Source organism: Rattus norvegicus, chromosome 18 (genome assembly GCF_036323735.1).
Source record: "Rattus norvegicus strain BN/NHsdMcwi chromosome 18, GRCr8, whole genome shotgun sequence".
NCBI lineage: Eukaryota > Metazoa > Chordata > Mammalia > Rodentia > Muridae > Rattus > Rattus norvegicus.
This window is the reverse complement of record NC_086036.1, coordinates 56,684,147-56,706,603: the sequence shown is the minus strand read 5'-3', so window position 1 is coordinate 56,706,603 and position 22,457 is coordinate 56,684,147. Positions and strand designations below refer to the sequence as shown.

The 22,457-nt window shown below is 50.8% G+C and overlaps 1 protein-coding gene across 3 annotated transcripts in view; it reads right to left on the bottom strand.

Moving 5' to 3' along the window:
- Positions 1-22,457, bottom strand: part of Camk2a (calcium/calmodulin-dependent protein kinase II alpha) — a 62,727-nt gene that overhangs the window by 4,902 nt on the left and 35,368 nt on the right. For 2 of the 3 annotated variants that reach the window (XM_039096593.2, NM_012920.1), the window contains exons 13-16: positions 18,675-18,715; positions 12,615-12,663; positions 5,475-5,550; positions 3,039-3,133 (exon numbers count right to left, since the gene is read on the bottom strand). In XM_039096593.2, coding sequence (XP_038952521.1) covers positions 3,039-3,133; positions 5,475-5,550; positions 12,615-12,663; positions 18,675-18,715 — 261 coding nt within the window. Of the gene's footprint in view, positions 1-3,038; positions 3,134-5,474; positions 5,551-12,614; positions 12,664-13,630; positions 13,664-18,674; positions 18,716-22,457 lie in introns of all 3 variants that reach the window. The other variant, XM_039096592.2, reaches the window with a different exon arrangement.

Here is a 22,457-nt window from a genome sequence, read left to right as displayed (position 1 = left end):
ACGAAATTTGCAAACTATGATCTCCTGAAAAATGTGAGCTACCCCCACCCCCAGACTGAAGAAGCAGCTATTGGCAACCACCCTCTGGTATTGTAATCATCGTGTGCCCAGGCCTTGACCCAGCAATCAGGCTCAAGTCTCAGATAAACAGAATAACAGGCTCAGGATTCTGAGCTCTCAAACACAGAGAATATAGACTCTTGGAGTAACCTTAGAGGTTAAAGGTCACCAAGTTTCCCCTTTCCAAAGTGCATGAGGCCTCCCTAAATGTGGTGCATGCGGAAGGAAGGAATGTGTCCATAAGTATGTATGGAAATTAAATCCAAAGCTACCATCTCACTTGGTCCAAGCTATCGATCTCTGAAAGAAATGCAGAAGCCAGACTCAGAGTGTGTGGTTTAGGATAACCCAGGTCCCGATCCATTCCAGAAGAGACAAACAGTTTAGCAGTGGTAGTGGTGGGAGCTAAGCTTTGTCATTGTTGTTCATGGCTGGGATCCCAGGGACCCTGACATAACGTGGTGTTACTTGAGCAGATTAGTAGCTTACAGGGTACTCCGTTCTCAAGGACAAGGTGGGGGGACAGGGCCAGGTGCTGGGCAGGAAAGAGCAGGCAGTAGGAGGCAGGAGAGAGAGGCTATACTGGTCATGCCCCTGTGAGTCTTCCTTAGAAGTAAGTAAAGGGTCAAGCCTAGAGTCAGTGCTAAGACAACACTTGCTGCAGGAAGCAGGCCAGAAACAGGAGTCTCTTTCTGCCTTTGAACCCCTTGGTGGTCTCTGCCTAGGTGGAAACTAGAGGATCGCCACAGAGAAACAGCGCCCCCTAGAGCACAGAGGCATCATGACAGCCACGATGATCCCAACTGTGGGAAACCACCAAGAGGGTTACAGGGCCCAAGATCCAGCTTCCTCTCTTAATAGGAGTGCATCTCCGTCACTCAGTGAGGAAGATCAGGTCTGATTCTTTAAGAAAACATAGCTTCTGGAGCTGGAGAGATGGTTCAGTGGTTAAGAGCACTGACTAGGGCTGGAGAGAGATGGCTCAGCGGTTAAGAGCGCCCGACTGCTCTTCCAGAGGTCATGAGTTCAATTCCCAGCAACCACATGGTGGCTCACAACCATCTGTAAAGAGATCTGATGCCCTCTTCTGGTGTATCTGAAGACAGCTACAGTGTACTTATATATAATAAATAAATCTTTGGAAAAAAAAAAAAAAGAGCACTGACTAGTCTACCAGAGGTCTTGAGTTCAATTCCCAGCCACCCCACGGTGGTTCACACCGATCCGTAATGGGATCTGATGACCTCTTCTGGTGTGTCTGAAGACAGTGACAGTGTACTCATATACATAAAATAAAGAAATCAATCTTTAAAAAGAAAAAAAGAAGAAAAAAATGAAACGTCTCCCTTAAGCGCTTTTTTTTATAAAGAGGGAAGCTTGAAATCTCTGTAAATTGAAATACAGTCAGAGAGGTGCAAGCCTGGAGGGGTGACGCAAGTCCAGAGGCCGGGGAGTTGCTGCTATGATGACAGAATGGCCCTGTCCACAAAGGAAGGCCACTAGAATGAGACAGAGCTTGGTCCACAACTTGCTTTGTAGATGCTCTTGGACAAATCACTTCTCTCTCGCCCACAACAGAAATATCTTCTGAGTGACAGGGCTGGGTTTCACCTGGAGTTGTTTCAGTACCACCTGTGTGTTTTGAGTTTTCAACCATAGGGGGATGCCATGTGTGCTTATTTAAAGGGACGGTTTTCCTGGTTAGCTTCATGATATGTTTATTTTATTCATTTTTAAGGTCTTATTTTTAGGTACCTGTGTGCTTGTCAGGGTTGGGGCGGTACGTACACATCGGTGCAATGGCCTATGGAAGTCAGAAGAGGCTTTTTAGACCTTTTGGAGCTGGGGTCACAGGCAGTTGTGCCATGACACGGGCAGTGGGGACTGAAGCCAGGTCTTCTGCAAGAGTGCACGCTCCTAACCTCTGAGCCATCTCCCCGGCCCTAATGTGGTTCTTTTAAAGGAAACTTTCTGGTGCAATCACTAGCTGATTAGCACACCCACGAATGTGGACCTGGCATGGGATAGACATGGGACAGCAAGCCCAGGGAAGAGCAAATAGGATGTTCTTCCCCCAAGCTCATCTGAGCCCTCACAAGCCTTTGAACAGGAGGGAACCTGGGATGGGTCAGAGAGGTGTGAACTGAGCCTTTCTCTGCCTGGGCACTCATGAGAACTAACCAGGAAGGGCTTTCTCGTTGTTTGAGCTAGTTCTATGTATGGGTGTCTAAAAATACCAGGAATCATGTGTGTGATAATGTACCTGTCATTTAGGGGGAGACTGGATATACCGCCTCTGAGGTCCTTCCTCCATATCCTAACCTTGGTTTGGTCCCTTTCTGACCCATGGCCTGGGTAAGACACAGACAAGCAGAAAGCTCAGTGGCTCAGGCCCAGCCTCAGCACCCTGCCCACCCTGCAAAGCTGCTGAGATCTCTCCTGCAGAGGAGAGGCCCAGGAAGGACACACATGCAGGACAGAGACCTAGACAAACAGGTAGGGCACAGCAGTGTGAAATCCCTGGCTCGCCCTACCTATAAGGTCATATGCAGCATAACCCAGGAGCCACCATGTTACCAACTGGGCATCTGGGATGACCCCCAAGCATCCAGGTGACTGTAGCTTGCGGTGTGAGTTAGGGAAGGTTACCTGAATATAAATGGGAATAAAGACCCTTCACATAACTCTCCCAGGACGATAAAGGGCAGGAGAGGACTAGGGAGTCTTATCATGTGTCCTTGATTTGGGGGACCCACCCTTGCTTCACCCCATCCTCAGCCATAGGAAGAGCAGCTGACAGTCCAGCTGCAGTGAATGGAGAGGAAACCAGGGAGGTACCAACCCCTGTCCACACTGGATCTTCCTCTTCACTGGTTCCTGAGCCGCCCCTGAGGCCCTGCCCGTCACCCTGCTGTGCCATCCAGCAGGACAGGAAGGAGAGCAGACAACAGGCACCCCAGAGAGAAGGGATTGCTCACGGTTTTCAAAATAGAATCGATGAAAGTCCAGGCCCTCGACCAGGTTCCCCAGGGCCTCCGGTTCAAAGGCTGTCATTCCAGGGTCGCACATCTTCCTGGGGGAAGGAAGCCAGAGGGAAGAGAGACCTGAAAAGGCAGCTTCTCATTTGCCCTTTAGAGGGTGAATGGATACGACCATGCCTTCCTCAAGAGTTCAATAAAGGAGGAGTCTACACACTGCCAAGTGTGGAGCGTTTGGCGAAGCACCAGGTGGGCACTGGCTACATCGAGGAAGCCCAGGGTCAGGCCCTGGCTCTGCCACTCACTCATGACAAGGTCACCATCACTGTTTGCCCCTAGAGTCCTTGCAGAGGGTAAGGCATCACTCTGTCCAGCCTGCTTTTATTCTCTATACTGTACCCCGTCTCCGGCAGTGATCCAAAGGGGCTTTTCATAATTTGTCTCTTGGAGTATAGGGGCAAAGTCACTTTACATGAAATGATGTCAGCTCCCCACACCAAGCGTGCACACGGAGGAAGGAGTGTTTTCACTAACTTGGGCTAAGTGTCCTAAGGCTGGAACACCCTGACTGTCTCTTCTGCTTTAAATGGGGAGGGGGGGGGGCTTAAAGAAAATGAATTCCACAGGGCTGGAGAAATGGCTGAGCAGTCACAAGCACTGGTTGTTCTTCCAGGGGACCTAGGTTCATAGTGGTCACAACCATCTGTGACTCCAGGCCCTCTTCTGGCCTCCGCAGGCACCAGGCACACAGATGGTAGACAGACAAACACGCAGGCAAAACACCCATCCACATATGAATGCTTAGGAAGTGATGTCAGTGAGGAAGCAGAGAGTGTGGCAGGGGAAAGGAAAAGGAAGCCAAAGGAAGCTTGTGCTTCCAGACGACTGCCCTCTTCCAGGTGACTGGAGGCAGGGGAAGAATACAGATAGCCTTCCCATTTGCATACCTGGAGGATATTTTGTGGTACAACATAAACCCCTGTGACCATAGTAAAGGAAATGTCCCCACATAGGCTAAGCTTCTGGCTCATACTAGAACTGGCATTCTCATAACAGGACATCAGGCCCAGCCTTGCCTGAGATGGGCAAAGTCTTTGAGGGTGACTCAAGCACACTCCTGCTGCAGAACTTCCTTAAGGGGTGGTCAGGGGTCTCTGCATCCTGAAGGACCTGAAGGCTACCTTCTCTAAGTGCATCATACATACGTAGAGACTGAGGCTCAGAGAGGAAGGGGCTAATTCATGGGCATACCAGGCTAAATCCCGGGGTACCACAGGTCCCGAGGTCATGGTAAGTTTCAGAGGCTAGAGCAGGCTGCAAAATATCATCATAGCCTATAACATTACAGAGGGGGAGAGTTTTCCTGTGACAGCAAGAAAGGCCACATCACTACTTTGCTCCTGGCTGTGGCTTTTCAGAATCACTCTGACTTGATAACAACCTGACTTAGCTTTTCCAGGTCTACCCAAAAGACTGGTGAACAGTCAGCTCCCATTCTTTAATGAGACACCCTAATATCCTCCAGCACACACACCCGTGCATCCTGGGCTTACACATGTGCCTCTCATATACCTTATTCCTCCAGAGACAGCCAGTGATTTTCCAGTGACTGAATTTAGTTCCCGTGTTTAGAACATACAACTGCAGCTTCAGTCACCCTGAGATCATGCCTGTCAGGCTGTTCCCACCTCACATTCACCCCACAGGCAAGGGTCACACTGTCTTGGTTGGACGCTTTTGCCCACCAAAAAAAAGCATGTGTGGGACTGCCAGGTCCAGATCCAATTAGCGCTGGTCAAAATGCGTAGGCCTACATCCAGAACATCCATTCATTCTCTCTGGGCTAGGCGGGAGACTTACTTCTGGACCAGACCAGCAAAGGTGTGATCACCACTAGGGGGCGCTGAAGCCCAGCTTATGCACACAGTCATGCCTCCAGGGGCTGGAGCAGGTATGTGAGCAGAGGACAGTTAATTCTGTTCGAGACTGTGCCTTATCCCCCAGCGGGTTTAAGAGTGAGCGGGTTCCACCTTGCTCACTCTTGATCACTAAAGATGTACACTCTCTGGGTCCCTGCCTGCTCCTGCTCAGTTGAGATCAAAGACCCACGGCAAAGACTCAGACCCACTGGGCAGGATAGAGAAGGACTGGGTAGGATAGAGAAGGACTGGCCTCAATTACCCACTTCCCCGTGCTAGGGTACAGACCACCCTTATTTCTTGGGGAGAGGCAAAGCAGCTTTACTTGGAGCTCCTCCAGGACTCAGGCTAGCCGGAAGAGTGACAGGAAGTGACGTGAGCTGCTCCGACCCGAGCTCGGAACAGAAAAGACTCCATCTCATTTGCATGCAGAGAGTGAGTGGGCTCGGAAACCCACAGATTAGCGCCCCTGAACCCAATCCAGGCAGCACATGCAGAATGAGCCTGGCTAACTCACGTGTAGGATTCAAAGTCTCCATTGCTTATGGCTTCGATCAGCTGCTCTGTCACTTTGATAATTTCCTGTTTGCGCACTGTAAGGTAGGAGGGGACACAAACAATAATGACAGTGACAGTCATGAAGAACCAAGTACTGGCTTCCGAGTCCCCAACTCGTGCCAGGCAGGCTCTGCGGGGACCTGACACTGTATACGGATGATCTCACCCATCCTTGTTCCTGAGAGAGAAAGATCATTAGCCTGGTTTCACACAAGAGACTGAGGCCCAGTGTGGGGTGGGAGGTGGGGAATGTGGTCCCAAGAGCTACGAATGGTAAAGATAGTGGACATTCAGACTCCGGGTCTTGTTTGAACCCAGGTTTTGACTCCAAAATATGTGTCTCTGCTATTTACCTTGATTTGCTGTGTGAATCAAAGCCATGTTACATGTTGCCTGATTTACTGACTATCTCAAACCAGGGCTCCCACACCAGCAAACATGGGACTACAAAGGAAAGTAAGTCAACCTTTACATCTGGGTAGTTTTTGCTGTGTTTGGGTGATGAAGATTCAGGCAGAGCTGTCTAGAATCTAGGGTTAACTGAATTCTCCCATCTGCCACAGAAAAGAAACACAAGAAACTGCTTTTCTTGGCAGAGAGTTGTTAGATGTGTGGCCTGAGCCTCGGCATCCCCAAACCTGGGGTAAGAATCAAATCAGACCCACACAATAGCCCAAAGAACTCAGGCTTGAATTCCAGACAGATCATCACCCAAATTCCAATCCGCGACCTTACAAGCTGTGGGGCTGAGAGCCACAAGACTGACTGGCTTGTCAGAAAAGTGTCCTCCTCCAGAGCTGGTCTGAGGGTGGGACAGTGTGATGAGCATGAAGCAGTGTCCCCAAGCCTGGCCCATCATGGGTGCTCATGACAAGCAGTGTCGTTGCTGGCAGCCCCCACTTAAGATCGTCTTGCAAGCTCCTCCCAGACCCTGGCAGTTAGGCAACACAGGAGAAGCCGGGTCCTCAGTAATGAAGGAATCTTCAGCAGGTATCCTGGGCCCCAGCGGAGCAGAACAGAAGCTGCCTTAGAAGCTTTGGAAGGTTCTCTTTCCTTCTTCCTTTCAGAGGCAGCTCTCTTCCAAACCCAGGAACTGGGCTCACCGGGTCTCAACATCGCTAGGAACCAGGTGGGGTACAAAGCCTGGGTGAGACTCTGACTTTTCCTTGCCAGCTACCTAGGCTGCCTCAGACACTCATCTTGGGCCCAGAGGAGGTGGAATCTGAGGGCATCCAGGCTGGAAGAACTTACAGCGGGCCAGAAGCTGTCCTCTCTGAGTGACTGAGGAAACAGAGGCCCATTGAGGGTCATAGTTTCCCAAGGACATGAAACATACGGTGCAGTCTGACTCACAGCCCAGAGCTTTTTCCACAGGACCCTGGTGTTCCGGCCCACATGTTCACACCCCACGTTCTCAGAAGACTAACCCCACACAGCTGCTTGGAACTCACTACCTACCTCTAAACTTCAGTGCCGGCTAATAGAAGCGAGGCCCTGAGATCTGGAACGGGCATGGCCCTGCAGGCTACATTATGGACCGAGTAGATGAATGTGCACAGCTGTGGCCAGAGACTTAGCCTGTGGAGTGTCAGGGCTTCACCCCCACATCACAACTGCACTCTACCCACACCTATACCCAGCATAGCCCTTGGTGTGTGGTGTGTGCTTGCTTGGCAGAGGGAATGACGATCCAGCAATGAGCTGTAATGAGCACTCCCACAGTGCTCTCTGCCGGCTCGCCCGGACTCTGGTTGGAATCATCTGTGCTGGGAATGTGTCTAAAAGGCACTGAATGCATTTATCGTGGGGGCTGTTTTCCTTTTTCTGGGGTCCACTAGGGTAGAAGTTGTACCCAACTCACACGTGTCTCCACATGTGTGGAGTGAATGAATGAGCTGACAGCTCCAAACCAGAGAGTCCGGGCTGTCATCTTTGCTATCTCTGGAGTTGCCCAAGGTACCTGAACACTTGTGTTCCCAGGAGCTTCAGAACCTGGGCTCCTGGTCAGCTTTTGCAAAAGCAAAGATTAGTCATGGGACAAGAGGGCCTTGCCAGCAGGGACTGCAGACTAGATCCCACTCCCCTGTGGGATCGGGACCACGCAAAACAAACCCCCGTGCTCCTGACAGACTGTGGGAGCTGAGCCAAAGCCTTTGCCTGTGCTCTAGGGCCCGCCAGCGTCTTTCCACAACCAGCTCCTCAGTCTCCTGCTGTGTTTTGCTACCGCCATGAGGTATGTGGCAAAGTGGTCCAGGTCCTGGATTTTGAAGGCTTGGGTTCTTGTTCTGTTACCTGATAGCTGCAAGGGACTACTCTGGGTCTCAGTTTCCCCATATGGGTAGTGGGGCTATCAGTACCTGCTTTTTTAGGGTTATTCTGAATATTGGTAGAAAGGGCGATCGTATGCAGCCCTCCCTGAGAGCTTGTGTTCCCAGCACCCAATATCAGCTCGTGGTGTGAGAGATAAGGTCTGAACTCCAGCATTCGGAGCAAAGTCTGGCACTCCTGAGAGACAGCTGCCACATCTACCATTTGCACACTGGGAAGCAGAAGCTTGTCCAAGTCTGCCTCGAGGGTCCAGCCCAGACACATGCTTCCTGGACCTGTGAGTCACAGGATGCAGTCCTGCTGGAGTTAGGGCCTGCAGCAGCCAGCGCCCAGTCAGACAAACCTGACTAAGAATGCCCCCTGGGCTTGGGGCCTCCCTGGCTGAAGTCTGCTTTTGAAAGCTCCTCCATGTAGGACTTGGTCTTTCTTCTTCCTAGGACCCCAAAATAAGCACCTGTTCCCCAGTTTCCATCCTCCCCTGACCAGGCTTCTCGTCTCAGTGGTCTCCAGAACCACTGCAGATTCGCACCTGTCTTCAAAACTCCCTAAGCTGTCTGGACATATCTGACACACAGTCCCCGCTGGAGTGACACCGTGAACCTCCGTGAATTCAGTGCTGGCTGGGGCTGGCTTGGCTATACTTTCAGACACCAGGATACCAACTTTTCCAAAAGCCAAAGTCACCAGGGCAGGAATTTCCCTAACTCTGTCCTCTGTGATGGAAGACCTGGCTGGGGCCTGGTGTTTGGTGGGGCTGAAGGCCACTCTGGTTGGAGCTTCCTAGGATGCCAGCAGCTCCATTGCTGCACAAGCGGCCTTCTCAGCTGTCCACCGTATGCCTCTAGCCAGGCTCCTCACCCAGAGCATCTGGAACGTTCCCCTACAGACAGGAAAATGGAGGTCCCAGAGAGATGAAGAAAAGCTCGTGGCTGGGTGGTGGTAGCATATGCCTTTAATCCAAGCATTTGGGAGGCAGAGGCAGGTGGATCTCTTTGAGTTTGAGGCTAGCCTGCTCTACAGAGGGAGTTCCAGGACAGCAAGGGCTACATGGAGAAACCCTATCTTGAAAAAAAGGAAGGAAGGGAGGAAGGAAGGAAGAAGAGACTCTCTCTTAAGATCAGACCACATGGGCTGGGAGAGATAACTCGGCAGTTACGAGCACTGACTGCTCTTCCAGAGATCTGAGTTCAAATCCCAGCAGCCACATGGCTCACAACCATCTGTAATGAGATCTTATGCCTTCTTCGGTGTGTCTGAAGACAGCTGCAGTGTACTTATATATAATTAATAAATAAATAAATAAATAAAATTTTAAGATCAGACCACACATTGAGGCCCAGCTGGGGCTTACACTCCTGACCAGTATTTCCTAGTGTCTACCCAGCATCTGGGGAAGCTCTTCAGCTTGGAGAGAGAACAGGTTGTGCACAGAGGAAAGGGCCTAAGGAGGAAACCGGGAGAGCCTGGCACAGCTCAGAGAGCAGTGGTCCCCACACAAAGCCAGAGGAGCTCTGAACAGCTCACAGCCTTACTTCCCTCCAGGGGTGCTGTCCCGGAGAATACCGTTTCCAGTTAACCGTAACACTGGATCAGAGTACCCTAGCTGACTACAATTCTCACCTGGTAAGAAGGCTTAATGGGTTGGTGCTGGGAAATAGTGTGGCAGCCCGGGAACATTCTCTGAGCTGGGGGGAAGTCTGCACACACAGAGAGATGATTCCAGCATCCAGCACGCTCAGCTACTGAGTCTTTTGTGCATGAAAGGAAGCTGAGGCAGGGAACAAGGTCCCAAATCTTCGACTAGTGACCGTGACGGTTAACCTTGACGGTCAAATGGACAGGACCTGGAATCACCACAGAAGCACACCCTCGAGTGTGTCTCTGAAGGCGTTTCCACAGAGGTCCACCTGAAGGGGGATGGGTCATCATGCCGAGGCCTGGGACCCCGGGCTGGCTGACAGGAAAAAGTGAGCTGAGCCTCAGCCTCTCTCTGTGCTTCTGCTATTGTTTCCTGCCTGCAAAGTTGAAGTCCTCAACTGCCTTGTGCTCCTACAGCCATGACTGCCCACCATAATGGACAGTGCCCTCAAACGATGGGCCAAAGCAAACCCTTCCTTAAAATTGCTTTTGACAGCCTTTTTTTCCCCCACAGTACTGGGGAAAAATAGGTAATACCATAACCCATGTGGGCCTTTCCTCCCTCTGTAAAAGGGAGAAGTAAATTAAAATCTGAGACAAATTGTCCCCCAGGTTCTTTAAAGTGAAGGCGGCTGTTGGCAAACGTGAGGCTTCGGGGCATAGCCCAAAGTCAGCATCCAGGTGGAATATACCATTGACAGCTCCCGTTTCCCATTGCCAGTGCATACACATTTTGTATTCTACTCCAAATATTCTGTCTGTTTAACATATAAATATTTGTCTTAAAATAGTCTTTGAATCCAATTGAAAATGTCATGGGGCTTCCTGTCACTCAACCACGAACTCCAGTTTGAACAAAAAAAGAAATGAAGAGATTTCTTGAAGCAATCACCAGGTGGCAAATGCTGTGTGTGTGCTGTGCGTGCAGCTGTCGTTTTGTCTGCACCGAAGTCACAGAAGTTGCTACTATTAATCATGAGGGAAACAGAGACTCAGAGAGGTTGATCAAGCCGTCAAGGTCACCCAGCCAATGCAGTACAGAGCCAATACACCCCCAATGTGTCTATCTGCCCTAAGGCCAGGAATAGAATCTTGTCCCTCAGAATCCCAGAGCCCATCTCTTCCCACCGGGACTGAGAGTCTCCCATTTGGTGAATCTCTAAGAAGCAACACACTCTAGTCCTCAGAGACCTGTGGCGTAGGGTCAGGCAGTGATAAGGGTGGTGTCAGCAGGCAGTTCCCTAAGATAACACATTTGCAAGGTTGTCCATGACAGAGCACCAATTTACTAGTGCTAGACTGCTCCCCTCACCAATCTGAGAGTGACCAGAGAGGGACAGCCACAGACTCACGCCTTCTCCCAGGTCCCTGCAGATCAGGAAGCAATCACCCTGTGTGAAAACTACCTGCAAATCTATCTACATTGTAGCGCCTCCCCTCCCCCGTGACTTTATAAAACACTTACCATATAAACACAAGTGTTTGTTTGTTTGTTTGTTTGTTTCTGTTTAGCGATTAAGCCCAGGTCTCCTGCATGTTGGGCAAATGCTTTACCATCAAACTGTAATCCTAGCCACACTGCATATTTTTCTTCAGAGCAAAAGTATCAAAACTCTTAAAAAACAAACAAACAAACCCCACCAACCACCTCAGTTAGTATAGGTGAGTTACCTCCAGGTCAGAGAACCTTTTCCTGTTGCAACAAACCCTCCCCCGGCTCAAGGCATCTCTGGCTCCTTCCCCAGTGTGCAGACCGCAGAGTGTGCTCTAGTTTCCCTGACTTGGGAAATGTGAGAGGCAGGAGGAGCCTCTGTATTCTTGCCTGGAGAAGAGGGTTTATGGGAGGGTGAACAGTGAGATGGCGGGAAGGCGTTAGGCTGGTGGTTCTCAACCTGTGGGTCGCGACCCCCCAGAGGGCTCATGTGGTAGATATTTATGTTACAATTCACCACAGTGGTGAAATCACTGTTACGAAGTAGCACTAGAACTATTTTATGGTTGGGGAAATCACCACAACATGAGGAACTATATTAAAAGGTCACAGCATTAGGAAGGCGGAAAACCACTGCTTTTTTTACACTGAAATAACGTCACAAATCTGCAGTGCTCAAAAAACAAGAACTGTGCAATACGGTCACAAAAGTTTTTTTTTTTTTAAATTACAAAACAGAAAAACCCCTAATGTTTTAGGGCTGGAGGGATGGCTCAGCTGTTACGAGCACTGGCAGAAAACCCCTGCTCAGTTCCCAGCACCACATGGCTGCTTACAACCACCTTAACTCCAATCACAGAGTCCAATGCCTGCTGCTGGCCTCCAAGGACACAGTCCTTGGGATGCTTACACAGGTCAGCAAACTATTCACACACATAAAATCAAAACTAAACGAAGCTTTTAAAGATGTCACCTTTGAAGTGACCTTGTGGTTTTCTGTTGTCCTTGACCGTATGCGGCCTGAAGACTACGGGTTGGCCACCCCCTGCGTATTGGCCCAGACGGAACCGCAGGTTTGGTAAGAACCTATGAGCTGAGGATGACTTCTTGCTATTTCCTTTCTCCAGACTCCTGTTTATCCTATCCACCTGATGGGTTTTATTGTGAGCCCAGGATTCAGCTGGCCTCAGCCTGCTCCTTCTGCCTTGGCGCTTCAAGCACCGAGACTGAGGACATGCCACCCCGGCGGGCTGACCTGGGCATTTCTGAAAACCACTACGTCATGAGCTACAAAACCTCTGCATCTTTAACTTTGCCTTTGGCTTTGGATTCACGGGATGTGCTCCATCCAGCTGATGACTTTCTGGATTTTTTTTTTTTTTTTTGTGCTCTATTCTGTTATTCCTGGTGCTTCATGTTTTTAAAATGATGTCAGTTTAAAAAAAAAAAAAAACCTAAAACGACTTATCTCAAATGGAAAATCCATGTTATTACTGTGGATCTAATGCTTAAAGATGTTAATTTCCTCTGACAAGACAGTGAAATAAACCCATAAGCTAAAGAGAGTTCCTTCTGTCTACCCACAGTGCTGGGAAAAGCCATACCCACAATATGTCCTGATTATCCTGAGCCAAGTCTAGCCACAGCATGGTAGGTGGGAACAACCTTGAGGGGTTTGCTCAGCAGGCCAAGTCCCCCTACCTTTGGTGTCTTCATCCTCGATGGTGGTGTTGGTGCTCTCAGAGGATTCCTGCCAAAGAGAAGAGGGAGGCGATGAGGACGGCCTGGCTGCAGGAGGGGCTGGGTTAGGTTGGTGACCTGACTGCCTGGCTGCCCGGCGATTCGATGGACTCTGTGGCCTCCCCGGCTCTGCCATCCAGATGCTTCATACGAACCCTGCCAGACCCTCCAGCCTGAGGGAACCCAACTAAACAGGTGGCCAAGCAGGGCCAGTATGAGGCGGTCCCTGCAAGGAGATCCCTGGTCTCTCTGGGAGGGTTGAGAGGGGGCTTTGGGGGTCCTTTCTGCTCAGAGGGCAAAGAAGGGGTTACAGAAGAGCAGAAAGACACCATGGAAGCCGCAGAATGGGAGAGAAATACACACACTGGCAGGAAAAGAAGAAAGAGAGAGGCCCAGTGTGAGAGAGGGTGGGCTTTTCAGAGGGGAGAAAAACCGCGCAACCAACGGAGACAGCCATGAAACCAGAAGAAGAGGAACACGAGCCACCGTGTCGCCCCTGACACACTCTAGACAGAGGCATGGCTGTGGTTCCTCTGCTGGAGTAGCACAAGCCCAAGAAGCCTCCATGATGTCTGCTGCTTTGGCCAAACGGAGCCCCACCCTAGCAGCCAACAACGGCACAAACCAAGCCCTGAGATGAGCTCTTGAGCAGAGGGGTGGGAGAAGCAAGAAGCCAAGGGCTGGACTTGGTTCGAATCCACCTTTGGACTGGAGGAAGGCCTTGGATCTGCTGTTGGCCTGCTGGTCTGAGCCATGGAATTGGAGGTGTCAACAGAAACACGCAAACAACACACACACACACACACACACACACACAACACACATATTGTCACACAATGCACACGTACCACGCATGCCCTGAGCACGCTCTCCCCCGCCCTGGGTTCCTGTGCAGCCTGCAGGAGGGAGGCAGGAGCGAGGGAGCAAAGGTCTGAGGCCCAGCATTTACCCGTGTTTGGGAGACGGCAGACACTCACCATTAACTGAACGCTGGAACTGGACTTTCTTTTCTGGAAAAACAAGGAGAAGAGATGGGACAGGAAAAGACACAGCATGAAAACAGCAGGGAGGTTAGGAAGGAGGATGGCCTCGGGGCCATCCCCTGTGGTCCTTTCTGATCAGCAACGTCTAGCCTGGTATTTTCTGGATCCTCAAAGGCCTGTATCTGGCTCTATTGATCTAAGCTCTGAGCTGAAGGCCAAGCTTGGCTTCCACTAGGGCTGACTGCCATGCTTCAGTCTAAGAGGAAAGTTTGGCTCGTATCTTAGATGCTGGCTGCCTAGTCCTTTTAGGGGACAGCAGGGTGCTCAGACCCGAGATGAACCCCAGCCTCTCCATGGTTTTCTACTAAACAAACCCTGCTCCTAGGCACACTGTCACTTGGGAAGTTTGTCTTTCTAGTTTTGTTCCTCGTGAAACCCAAGGCCATATGTATGCCAGACGAGTGCTCTGTTATTGAGTCCTGTACAGAAGAGCAGGTCCCCTCTGAGGACTTTGATAAATTTTTCTTGATGGAACCTGGTCATGTCCACTTTCAAGAATATTCTTGGGTGACCCCGCGGGCACCTTGACAGTCCCTTGTGTTCATGACTTCTCAGCAACTGTGTTATTCTGCTCCTTCATGCTGATAGAGAGACTGAGGCACAGCCAGAAGTATGGGACCTGAGCCTGCTGTCCCTGCCAGTTGGCCTAGTCTAGTCTATGCAGTCTGTCCCAATCTGGTGTTAACTATAGGTCCAGGGAAGAAGTGGGGACAGTGTAGGCTTCTTCTCCTTCACTCAGTCCTCAGAGCCAAGCATCTTGAAGATTTGCTCATAGGTAGTCTACAGGTCCTGAGTGACACTTACATCCAGAGAAGACAGATGGGAGCCCTGAGAGGAATGGTAGTCTTCACAGTCTCTCTCAGAAGTCAATTGCCATGCTAAAGGGAAACATAGGTGCTGAGAGCAAAGCTCTTTCTTCTGCCCGGGACTTCTAACAGACTATCCTCAAAAGTTTGTGCTGTCCTAGATACCCTTCCTTCTGAGAGCCAGAAGCCCCTTTCCTACTACCCCATGAAGAGAGTAAAGGAGAGACTAAAGGTCTCTCTTTAAAAGGTCTCTCCAGTGTAGGCCTATGCGGCATTGAGCACTGGATATGCCTTGAGACTCAGGTTAGATTTGGGACTTCCTGCTTGTATATTCCAGTAAACGTCTGTATGCTAATGTATACCCTTTAACTAGGGCCTCAACACACTGGGAAATATACCTCTCTGGAGCTTTTTATCTCATGTTCATGGGACATGACTCCTACACAGGTGACTGGGTAGTGTGGTTTCATCACAAAGCACGATATGCCTCTTTCTTCCTCTCTCTCTTCCTCTCTTCCTCTATGCCCCTTTCTTCCTCTCTTTCTCTCTTTCTCTCTCCCTCTCCTTCTCTAGGCTGGCCTCCCTCCATGGCTACAGCTTGGCCAGACAGTGTGTAGGGAAGGGGGACAGGCTGACACAGCCCAGCTGTCAGCAGAAACCCAAGGAGACCCACACGGACCGAAAGGTTCCAGGCGGGACATGAAGAGAGAACACAGGGCAGAGACTGTATCAGATTCGGACGCACAGTGACAGGATGGGACATGGGGGAGAGGTGGACAACGGCACGGATGGGACACCAACAGGGCAGTGAGTGGGGTGAGGGGTGGGGACAGTGGACTCCTCCTATGGAGACCAAGCCTAAAGGAGGCCAGGGCTGGACCCTGCTCCGTGGGGACAGTGACTCTATCTCCTAGAATGACAAGTGAGGGTGACGGTTATCCCGCCTGACCAGCACTTAAGAGTTGGGGATGAAAGTGAGGGCTGTCAGCAAAAGCAGGGTTACTTCTCCTAGAACCTTAGAGCGGGCTCTAAGGTCAACAAGGGTTGCCGAAAAGAATCACAGTCCATCTTGGCCCTCAAAAGCCTGTAAAGACTCAGGAAGTACAAGAGTGAGCTCCTGTCAGTCAGGCCCAGTCACTTCCCTTGGTGACAGAACAGGCTGCACAGCCTCTCCAGTCAAGCTCCACATGGAGCGATTCATCTCTCAGCACACAACTGTAGAAACGGTGTGGAGAGAGCACAGATTCTTAAGGGGGAACCTTAAGCTGGGGGGTGCGTCTGTATGATGCAGCTCCCAGAGGCCTCTCTGGTGAGACCACCTCACCAGGCTTTATAAACAACTCTGTGCTCTCCTTGTAGAGATAGCAGGACCAGGGCTAACCCCTGGGAAGAAGCATCAGTGAGGCTCCGACTCAACCCCATGGCTTTTGGACTTGAGGATTTGAGTGCATAATTGCTACCTCCCCCAGTCCTGGTAGCTTCTCTGCTCCATGGAGGAACAAGGTATAGCCAAGTACCCCAAGTCCTAAGCCAGCCCCCAATTACTCTTCCCTCCTCCATGTCTAAGAAGGGAAGGAAGCTGAGGTAAGGAGAGGTGGCTAGGCCAGGGACAACCTTTGTGTTTCTCTTCAGTCACATCTAGACCACCCTGAGAAGTCGCTTAGGGTGCAACCTGCCCTGAAAGAAGCAGGCACATTTTGTCCAGCTGTGCTCCTAGAAATCACCCCGGTAACTAGCAGAGTACCTTGCAAAAGCAATTCTTAATCTTGGCCAGTGCTTCCTTCTGCCTCTGTCTAGGGGTGGCCAGATCTGCAGTTTCAGCCTTAGCTCTAGCCCAGCATGAGCCTCTCCTGATCCCAAACCCAGTGGCCCTTCAATAGTCTGCCAGAGCCAATCCAGACCAGAATATCTCAACTCAGCGGCTACACCTCATGGATAGAGAGGGTCCCAGCCTCTTTAAACCTGCAGCCCCATACAGTACATCCCTCTAGAACCATAAGGAAGGAACGCTGAGTCAGGACCCTCAGAGAGCAGAGCAGGGTCTACCATAAGATGTCTGTTAACTCTGGGACAGATTGTTAACTTTTCATCTGAGGTTTCCAAGTGGTTCCTTGAGCATGCTTTGTTTTTGAGAGAAAACAGTCTGACATGCAAAACAGGAAAGATATCCCTGATCTCCTGGCACATATGAGCACTGTTCACACTCTCAGCCTGTGTTAGCCCAGCTGATCCTCACAACCATCCAAGGAGGGAGAGAAGGAAGCGCAGCCCCAGGACTTGAACCAGCTATGCCCCCAGGCGTCAGTAACCCACCCTGTTCTGTAACCCAGCATGATGACTCCAGCGTGGAGTTGTTGAGCTTAAAATACTTGCAGGAGACCCAGGACCTTGAAAACTGGGTCTTCCCCTTTCTAAATCTCTCAACTCCAGGACCCTCCCTAGAATATTTGGGTCCAAAAAGTTCATTTTGAGAAGCATTGATTTTTGTCTAATAATCAAATAATTATGTACAGTCTTAATGGCAGAGACACATTCTGAGAAATGTATCATGAGTTGGTTATGTCATGTCACCATGTAGGCATCTTTATGCCTACATAAATTATGTCATTATGTTACTATATAGGCACTTAGACCACTATATAGGCACCATAGTCCACTATATAGGCACCATAGTCCATTATATAAGCACCTTAGACCACTATATAGGCACCATAGTCCACTATATAAGCACCATAGTCCACTACATAAGCACCTTAGACCACTATATAGGCACCACAGACCACTATATAGGCACCACAGACCACTATATAGGCACCACAGACCACTATATAGGCACCTTAGGCCACATGATATCTCTAGTGATCCTAGACTCCAAATCCACACAGCATGTTACTATACCAAACACAGACGGCATCTGGTAAGTACTATGTCTCTCAATAAGTCTAAGCATGTCTAAGTATGGCAAGGGCCTGGCGTGGCGGTGCACACCTGTGAATCCACCACTCTGGAGGCCAGGCCAGGAAGATGGGGAGTTTGAGGCTGGCTTGGGCTACACAGTGATTCTGTCTTCACAGAGTAAAGGAGGGGAGCAGTTGGGGCGAGGTATGGTAACACTGCTAGGCCACAGGAGCTTCTTGGCTCCACCATAATCCCGGAGGGTCACCATTACATATAAGGTCTGTCTCTGCCTGAGCATCGTTACACAGCATGTAGCCACGGACCTCAAGCACATACCATGAGACAGGAGAATGGTTAGATTGGGAAGAAAGGTTGCTTTTTTTTGGGGGGGGGTGTTTTCAGAGCTGAAATCTTAGAAATTATCACCAAGTCCACATCCCACCTGAGGCACCTAAGAGAACCTGAGGTGGGAAGGGGGAATGGGCAGAGGGGAAGCCCAATTCCGGCCTGAGCTTCTCCCCCATGCAGTCCCAGGCAGCCCATAGCCATTCTGATAGAAGCTGTGCAGCCACCAGCACACACTGAATGGCCACCCAGGCCATTCAGGACCTCACACCTTCTTATGCCCTGGGTGGGTGGGCACAGAGCCCAGAATAAAGCAGTCTCCGGGGACGAGACCCCCGACTCCCACCCCACGAGGCATTCAGGTAACAGAGAAGGAGAGGGCTGCAGAGAGCAGAGGGACTAGGCCTCAGAGAGCAGAGGAAGAAGTGAGGAAAACAGGAAAGAGGGGCCAGAAAGTATGGAGAGAGGCAATTTGGGCACAGGGTGACAGGCATTGGTGGAAAAGAGGGCCCTGTGGATCCCAACGCCTGATGAAATAAATAGCTGTCCATTCTCCAAGGGCCTTTCAGGCTACACTAGTGTACGCATAGGCCAGGGCCCATCCCTCACATCTGGGTAGGAGGAGGTCACCTCAGTGACCATTTCTGTCCCCTTTGCACCTCTGCACAGTTTTCCAGTCCCATAGAGCCCCAGATCTACCCTCCTTAAGATCTGCCCCTCTCCTGTGCTGTGGGCAACCCAGGCCACCTGTCACCCCCAATCTGCTTTCAGCAAACTCGGTGAGAGGTGGGCACCAGAGCACAGACTGGGTAATCTGGGGAGGGCTTCGTCCTGGATCTGACGTGTCACCATTGGTGAGGCCAGGGCTTGTCTGAGGCCTGACAGCAGGTCTCTGCCAGAGTCAGGCCTGCTGGCTCCTGGGGACTTACCTTCACGCCATCATTCTTCTTGTTTCCTCCACTCTTCCCTCCTGTGGAGGAGAGAAAGTAGAGAGTTAGCAACACCAGGCAGGGCACTAGGGCCCACAGCGTGAGGAAGAGCAGCATTTGCAGGCAGCAGAGCAGCCGGCTGAGAGTAGTGGAAGGTGGACTGTTGGAACACAGTCGGCTTGGCGGCCAGTGAGAGACTTCCTCCTCCTTCCACGTGTCTTCTTCCACCGTCTACTCCCTCGTCAACAACCCACAGGGTGGGCCTGGGATCCCCAGTTCTCAGCAGTCCCAGGGACAGCCCTGTGACTTTGGGGCCTGGAGAGGTGTCCAGTGTGCCCCGGGACTGAAGGGTTGCTGTTTCAGCCTGGGGATTCCCTCTGGATCCCTGACACCAGTGCTGTTGGTGGCCAACTCAGAAGCCTGCAGTCTGATTGAGAGCTGGAAGCGCCCTGCTTTGGCCCCCACCTGCCCCCGGCCTTCTCTAATTTTAGCCCCATGCTGCTGCTGAGGTCATGTGTCAGCCCTGCCTACTCACTCTGGACAGCTGCGGACTGCATTTTGCTGGTGACAAGAAGCAGATGTCCCCCTGCTGGGGCCCACCCCTGCCTGAGCACTCATCCCCTGCCTTTCTTCTCAAGCAGTCTAGGCCCAACTAAGCTCAACCCCTGGAAGCCCATTGTGGAGCTGGCTGAATCACGGTGGTGACAAAAACCCAGCCATGGCTCTCACAGAGGCTTGTACCTTGCATTTCCCTTACCTCCCTCATCTCCTGGCTGGAGCCCTGGCAGTGGGCAGGGCAGCGGGCAGCATGAACGCCCAGCCCTGCCCTGCTGTGTTATCTGGACACTTCAGACTTTTAAAAAATGCCTTAAATGAGACACGGCTCTGTGAAGTGCTTAGCACAGCATTCAGGGCATATACAGTCGGTGCTCAATTACAGCTCTGGTTAGTCCTTCTCCAGAAAGCCCTAAGAGGGTGAACTGGGGTGGAGACACTGATGGCCATGGGGCTCTGAGGGGTGAACTCCCAGGTAGCCCAGCTCTTAGTCCTTGTATAACTCCCCCGGTAACCTGTCAAAACTCCCAAGAGGTAGAAGTCATTTCTGTATGCCAAGTCTGAAAGGACTGGAGTCTGTCTCTCCAGGCTGCACAAGTGGGTGCAGAAAGACCAGCAGGGGAGTGTGTTTGCCTTGTAGACTCTCAGTCCAGTGTTGTACAGGTTTGTGTCCAACGTAGCCAGACTGGCCTGTCCAATGTAGCCACACTGGCCCTGATGCACTGTGTGACCTTGTTCTGATCTTCCTGCCTTCATTTCCTGAGTCCTGGGATTACAGCCATGTGCCACCATACCAGACACACACACACACACACACAAACACACACACACACATACACACACACATACACACACACAGGCACACACACACACATACACACACACAGGCACACACACATGCATGCACACACACACACCCCACACACACGCGCACACACACAGGCACACGCACATACACACACAGGCACACACACATGCATGCACACACACACATGCATGCACACACACACATGCATGCACACACACACATGCATGCACACACACATGCATGCACACACACACAGGCACACACACTTGCATGCACACACACATGCATGCACACACACACAGGCACACACACACACACACACACACGTTGCTGTTGGGTTTGGGCTTTGTTGTTTTGCTTTGTTTCTCTAGACAAGGTCTCTCTGTGTAGTCCTGGCTGTCCTGGAACTCGTTTTGCAGACCAGGCTAGCCTTGCTTCTTATTTGTTACTGGAGATAGGCTTCATGCATTTCGGGCAAGTACTCTTCCATCTAAGCTACATCCCTATATCCCAGACTGATTTTCAAAATATCACACAAAGGGGGGCGGGGCGGCAAAAAAAATCACAAAAACCTGGGGTGAGGGGTGGGAGGGTCTGTAAAATCTCTTGTTTTGTTTTGTTGTTTTGTTTTGTTGTTTTAAGCTGCTATGTGTGTCTTTGTGTGCACATGTGGAGGGTAATGTTAGATACCTTGATCACACTTTTCCTTTTTTTTTTTTTTGGCAGAGTCTCACTATTTAGCTCTGACTAGAACTTGCTATGTAGAGCAGGCCAGTCTCAAACTCACAGAGATCCACTTGCTTCTCTGCCTCCTGAGTGCGGGGATTAATGAAAGACACACACCACCAGCTCCTTCATATTTCCTGAGACAGGGTTTCTCACTAAGCCTAGGTTTACTGGTCTGCTAGACTGCTGGCCAGCTAGCCCCGTCTCCCAGTGGTTGGGATTACAGGCAGGGACAGACAGTAGCTTTTCACATGGGTGCCGGGGATCTGAACTCAATCCACACGCTTGTCCAGCAAGCCATTTCCCACAGAGCCATTTCTCCAGCTCCCAAATCTCCTGATTTTTAATGATTAGTAATCTATTCCCCAATTTTTCTTTTATTTCTTCCTTTTTTCTTCTCTCTTCTTCCCTTTTTTTAAAAATTGGAAACCAAAGACAGATCCAAAAATCTTTCTTTCTTTTTTTAAATTTATTTAGTTATTTATGTATGCTTGTGTGAATGTGTATGTACCACATGTGTGAAGGCCAGAAGAGACCATTAGAGCCCCCAGACTGGAGGCAGTTGTGAGCCTCCATGTAAGTCCTGAGAAGTAAGAAGTAAGAGTAGTAAGTGCTCCTGACTGCTGCAGCATCACTCTAGCATCCTCCCACCCCAAACAAACAAAGAACCACTTCTTACACAGCCCTGGCCTATGGAGCAATAGAGCATGGGCTCTGAGTCTGTGGGCTTTGAGGCTGGTACTTTCCAGGGTGCTATAATTGTAAAACAACAAAACAAGCCGAGCCAACCCTCCGTCCGTCTGTCTGTGCGACTTTCACTTGTGTTCAGTGAAAGGAATGGCCAGAACCATGTCTCAGGAGAGTTCAATGTGGATGAAGCCCACACCTAAAGCTGGGCTTCCCTTTCTGGCTGGATAGGTTGGACCCTCCTAGGGGACCCAGGACCCTGCTCAGAAGCGACCGATGGCTTGGGCCTGTGTCTGTCTGTCCAGCAATCTGAGCTGGCCTAGTCCTAGTGCCAAGACCCCTTTAGTGAGCCCTGCCTCTTTCACTGTCTGTTCCTTTGCCCCATCAGCATGCAGGACTCCCCAGGGAGAGCCTTAAGCGGCACTGGCCTGTCACTAACCCATGTGCCAAGAGGAGTTGCTAAGCTCTGACAATAATCCCTTTCCCTCCGGTTTAGAGCTACATGCCCAAGTACTTGGGCTCTCCCTGCCTGAGAGTTTCCTGCTCTGGTCTGCCGGGTAACCCAGCTGGTATAAAAGCTCCAGCGGAGAACTGGTCAGACCTGTGCCGAAGGCAGGTTCTGCCTCTCTCTCTCTCGAGTTCTGGAACCAGGGAGGAGACAGAGCACAGGTTCCTGTCATCTCCACATGGAAAAAAGGGCTAACCCTCCCTGCCTTGTAGTGAAACAACGTGAGCTGAAGCCAAGGGCCTGGACGATAGGTCTCTAACATTAGTGCTCCCTGGGTCTGGCTCCTTCCTGCTGGATTAGACTCCAAGAGCTGTCTTCCCCTCTCTGGCCTGGCCTGAGAAGCCCAGTGCTGCTGTCGACTGGGGAGCAGACTGAACCTCTAACTAGGCATTGGTTTGCTAGCTTTTGACTTCTCCTCTTTCCTTTATTCCTGCTGATCGTGGTGGGAGAGCTAAACCTAATTCTAGGATCTTCTGCAGCCCTGTCTCTGTGGACACCC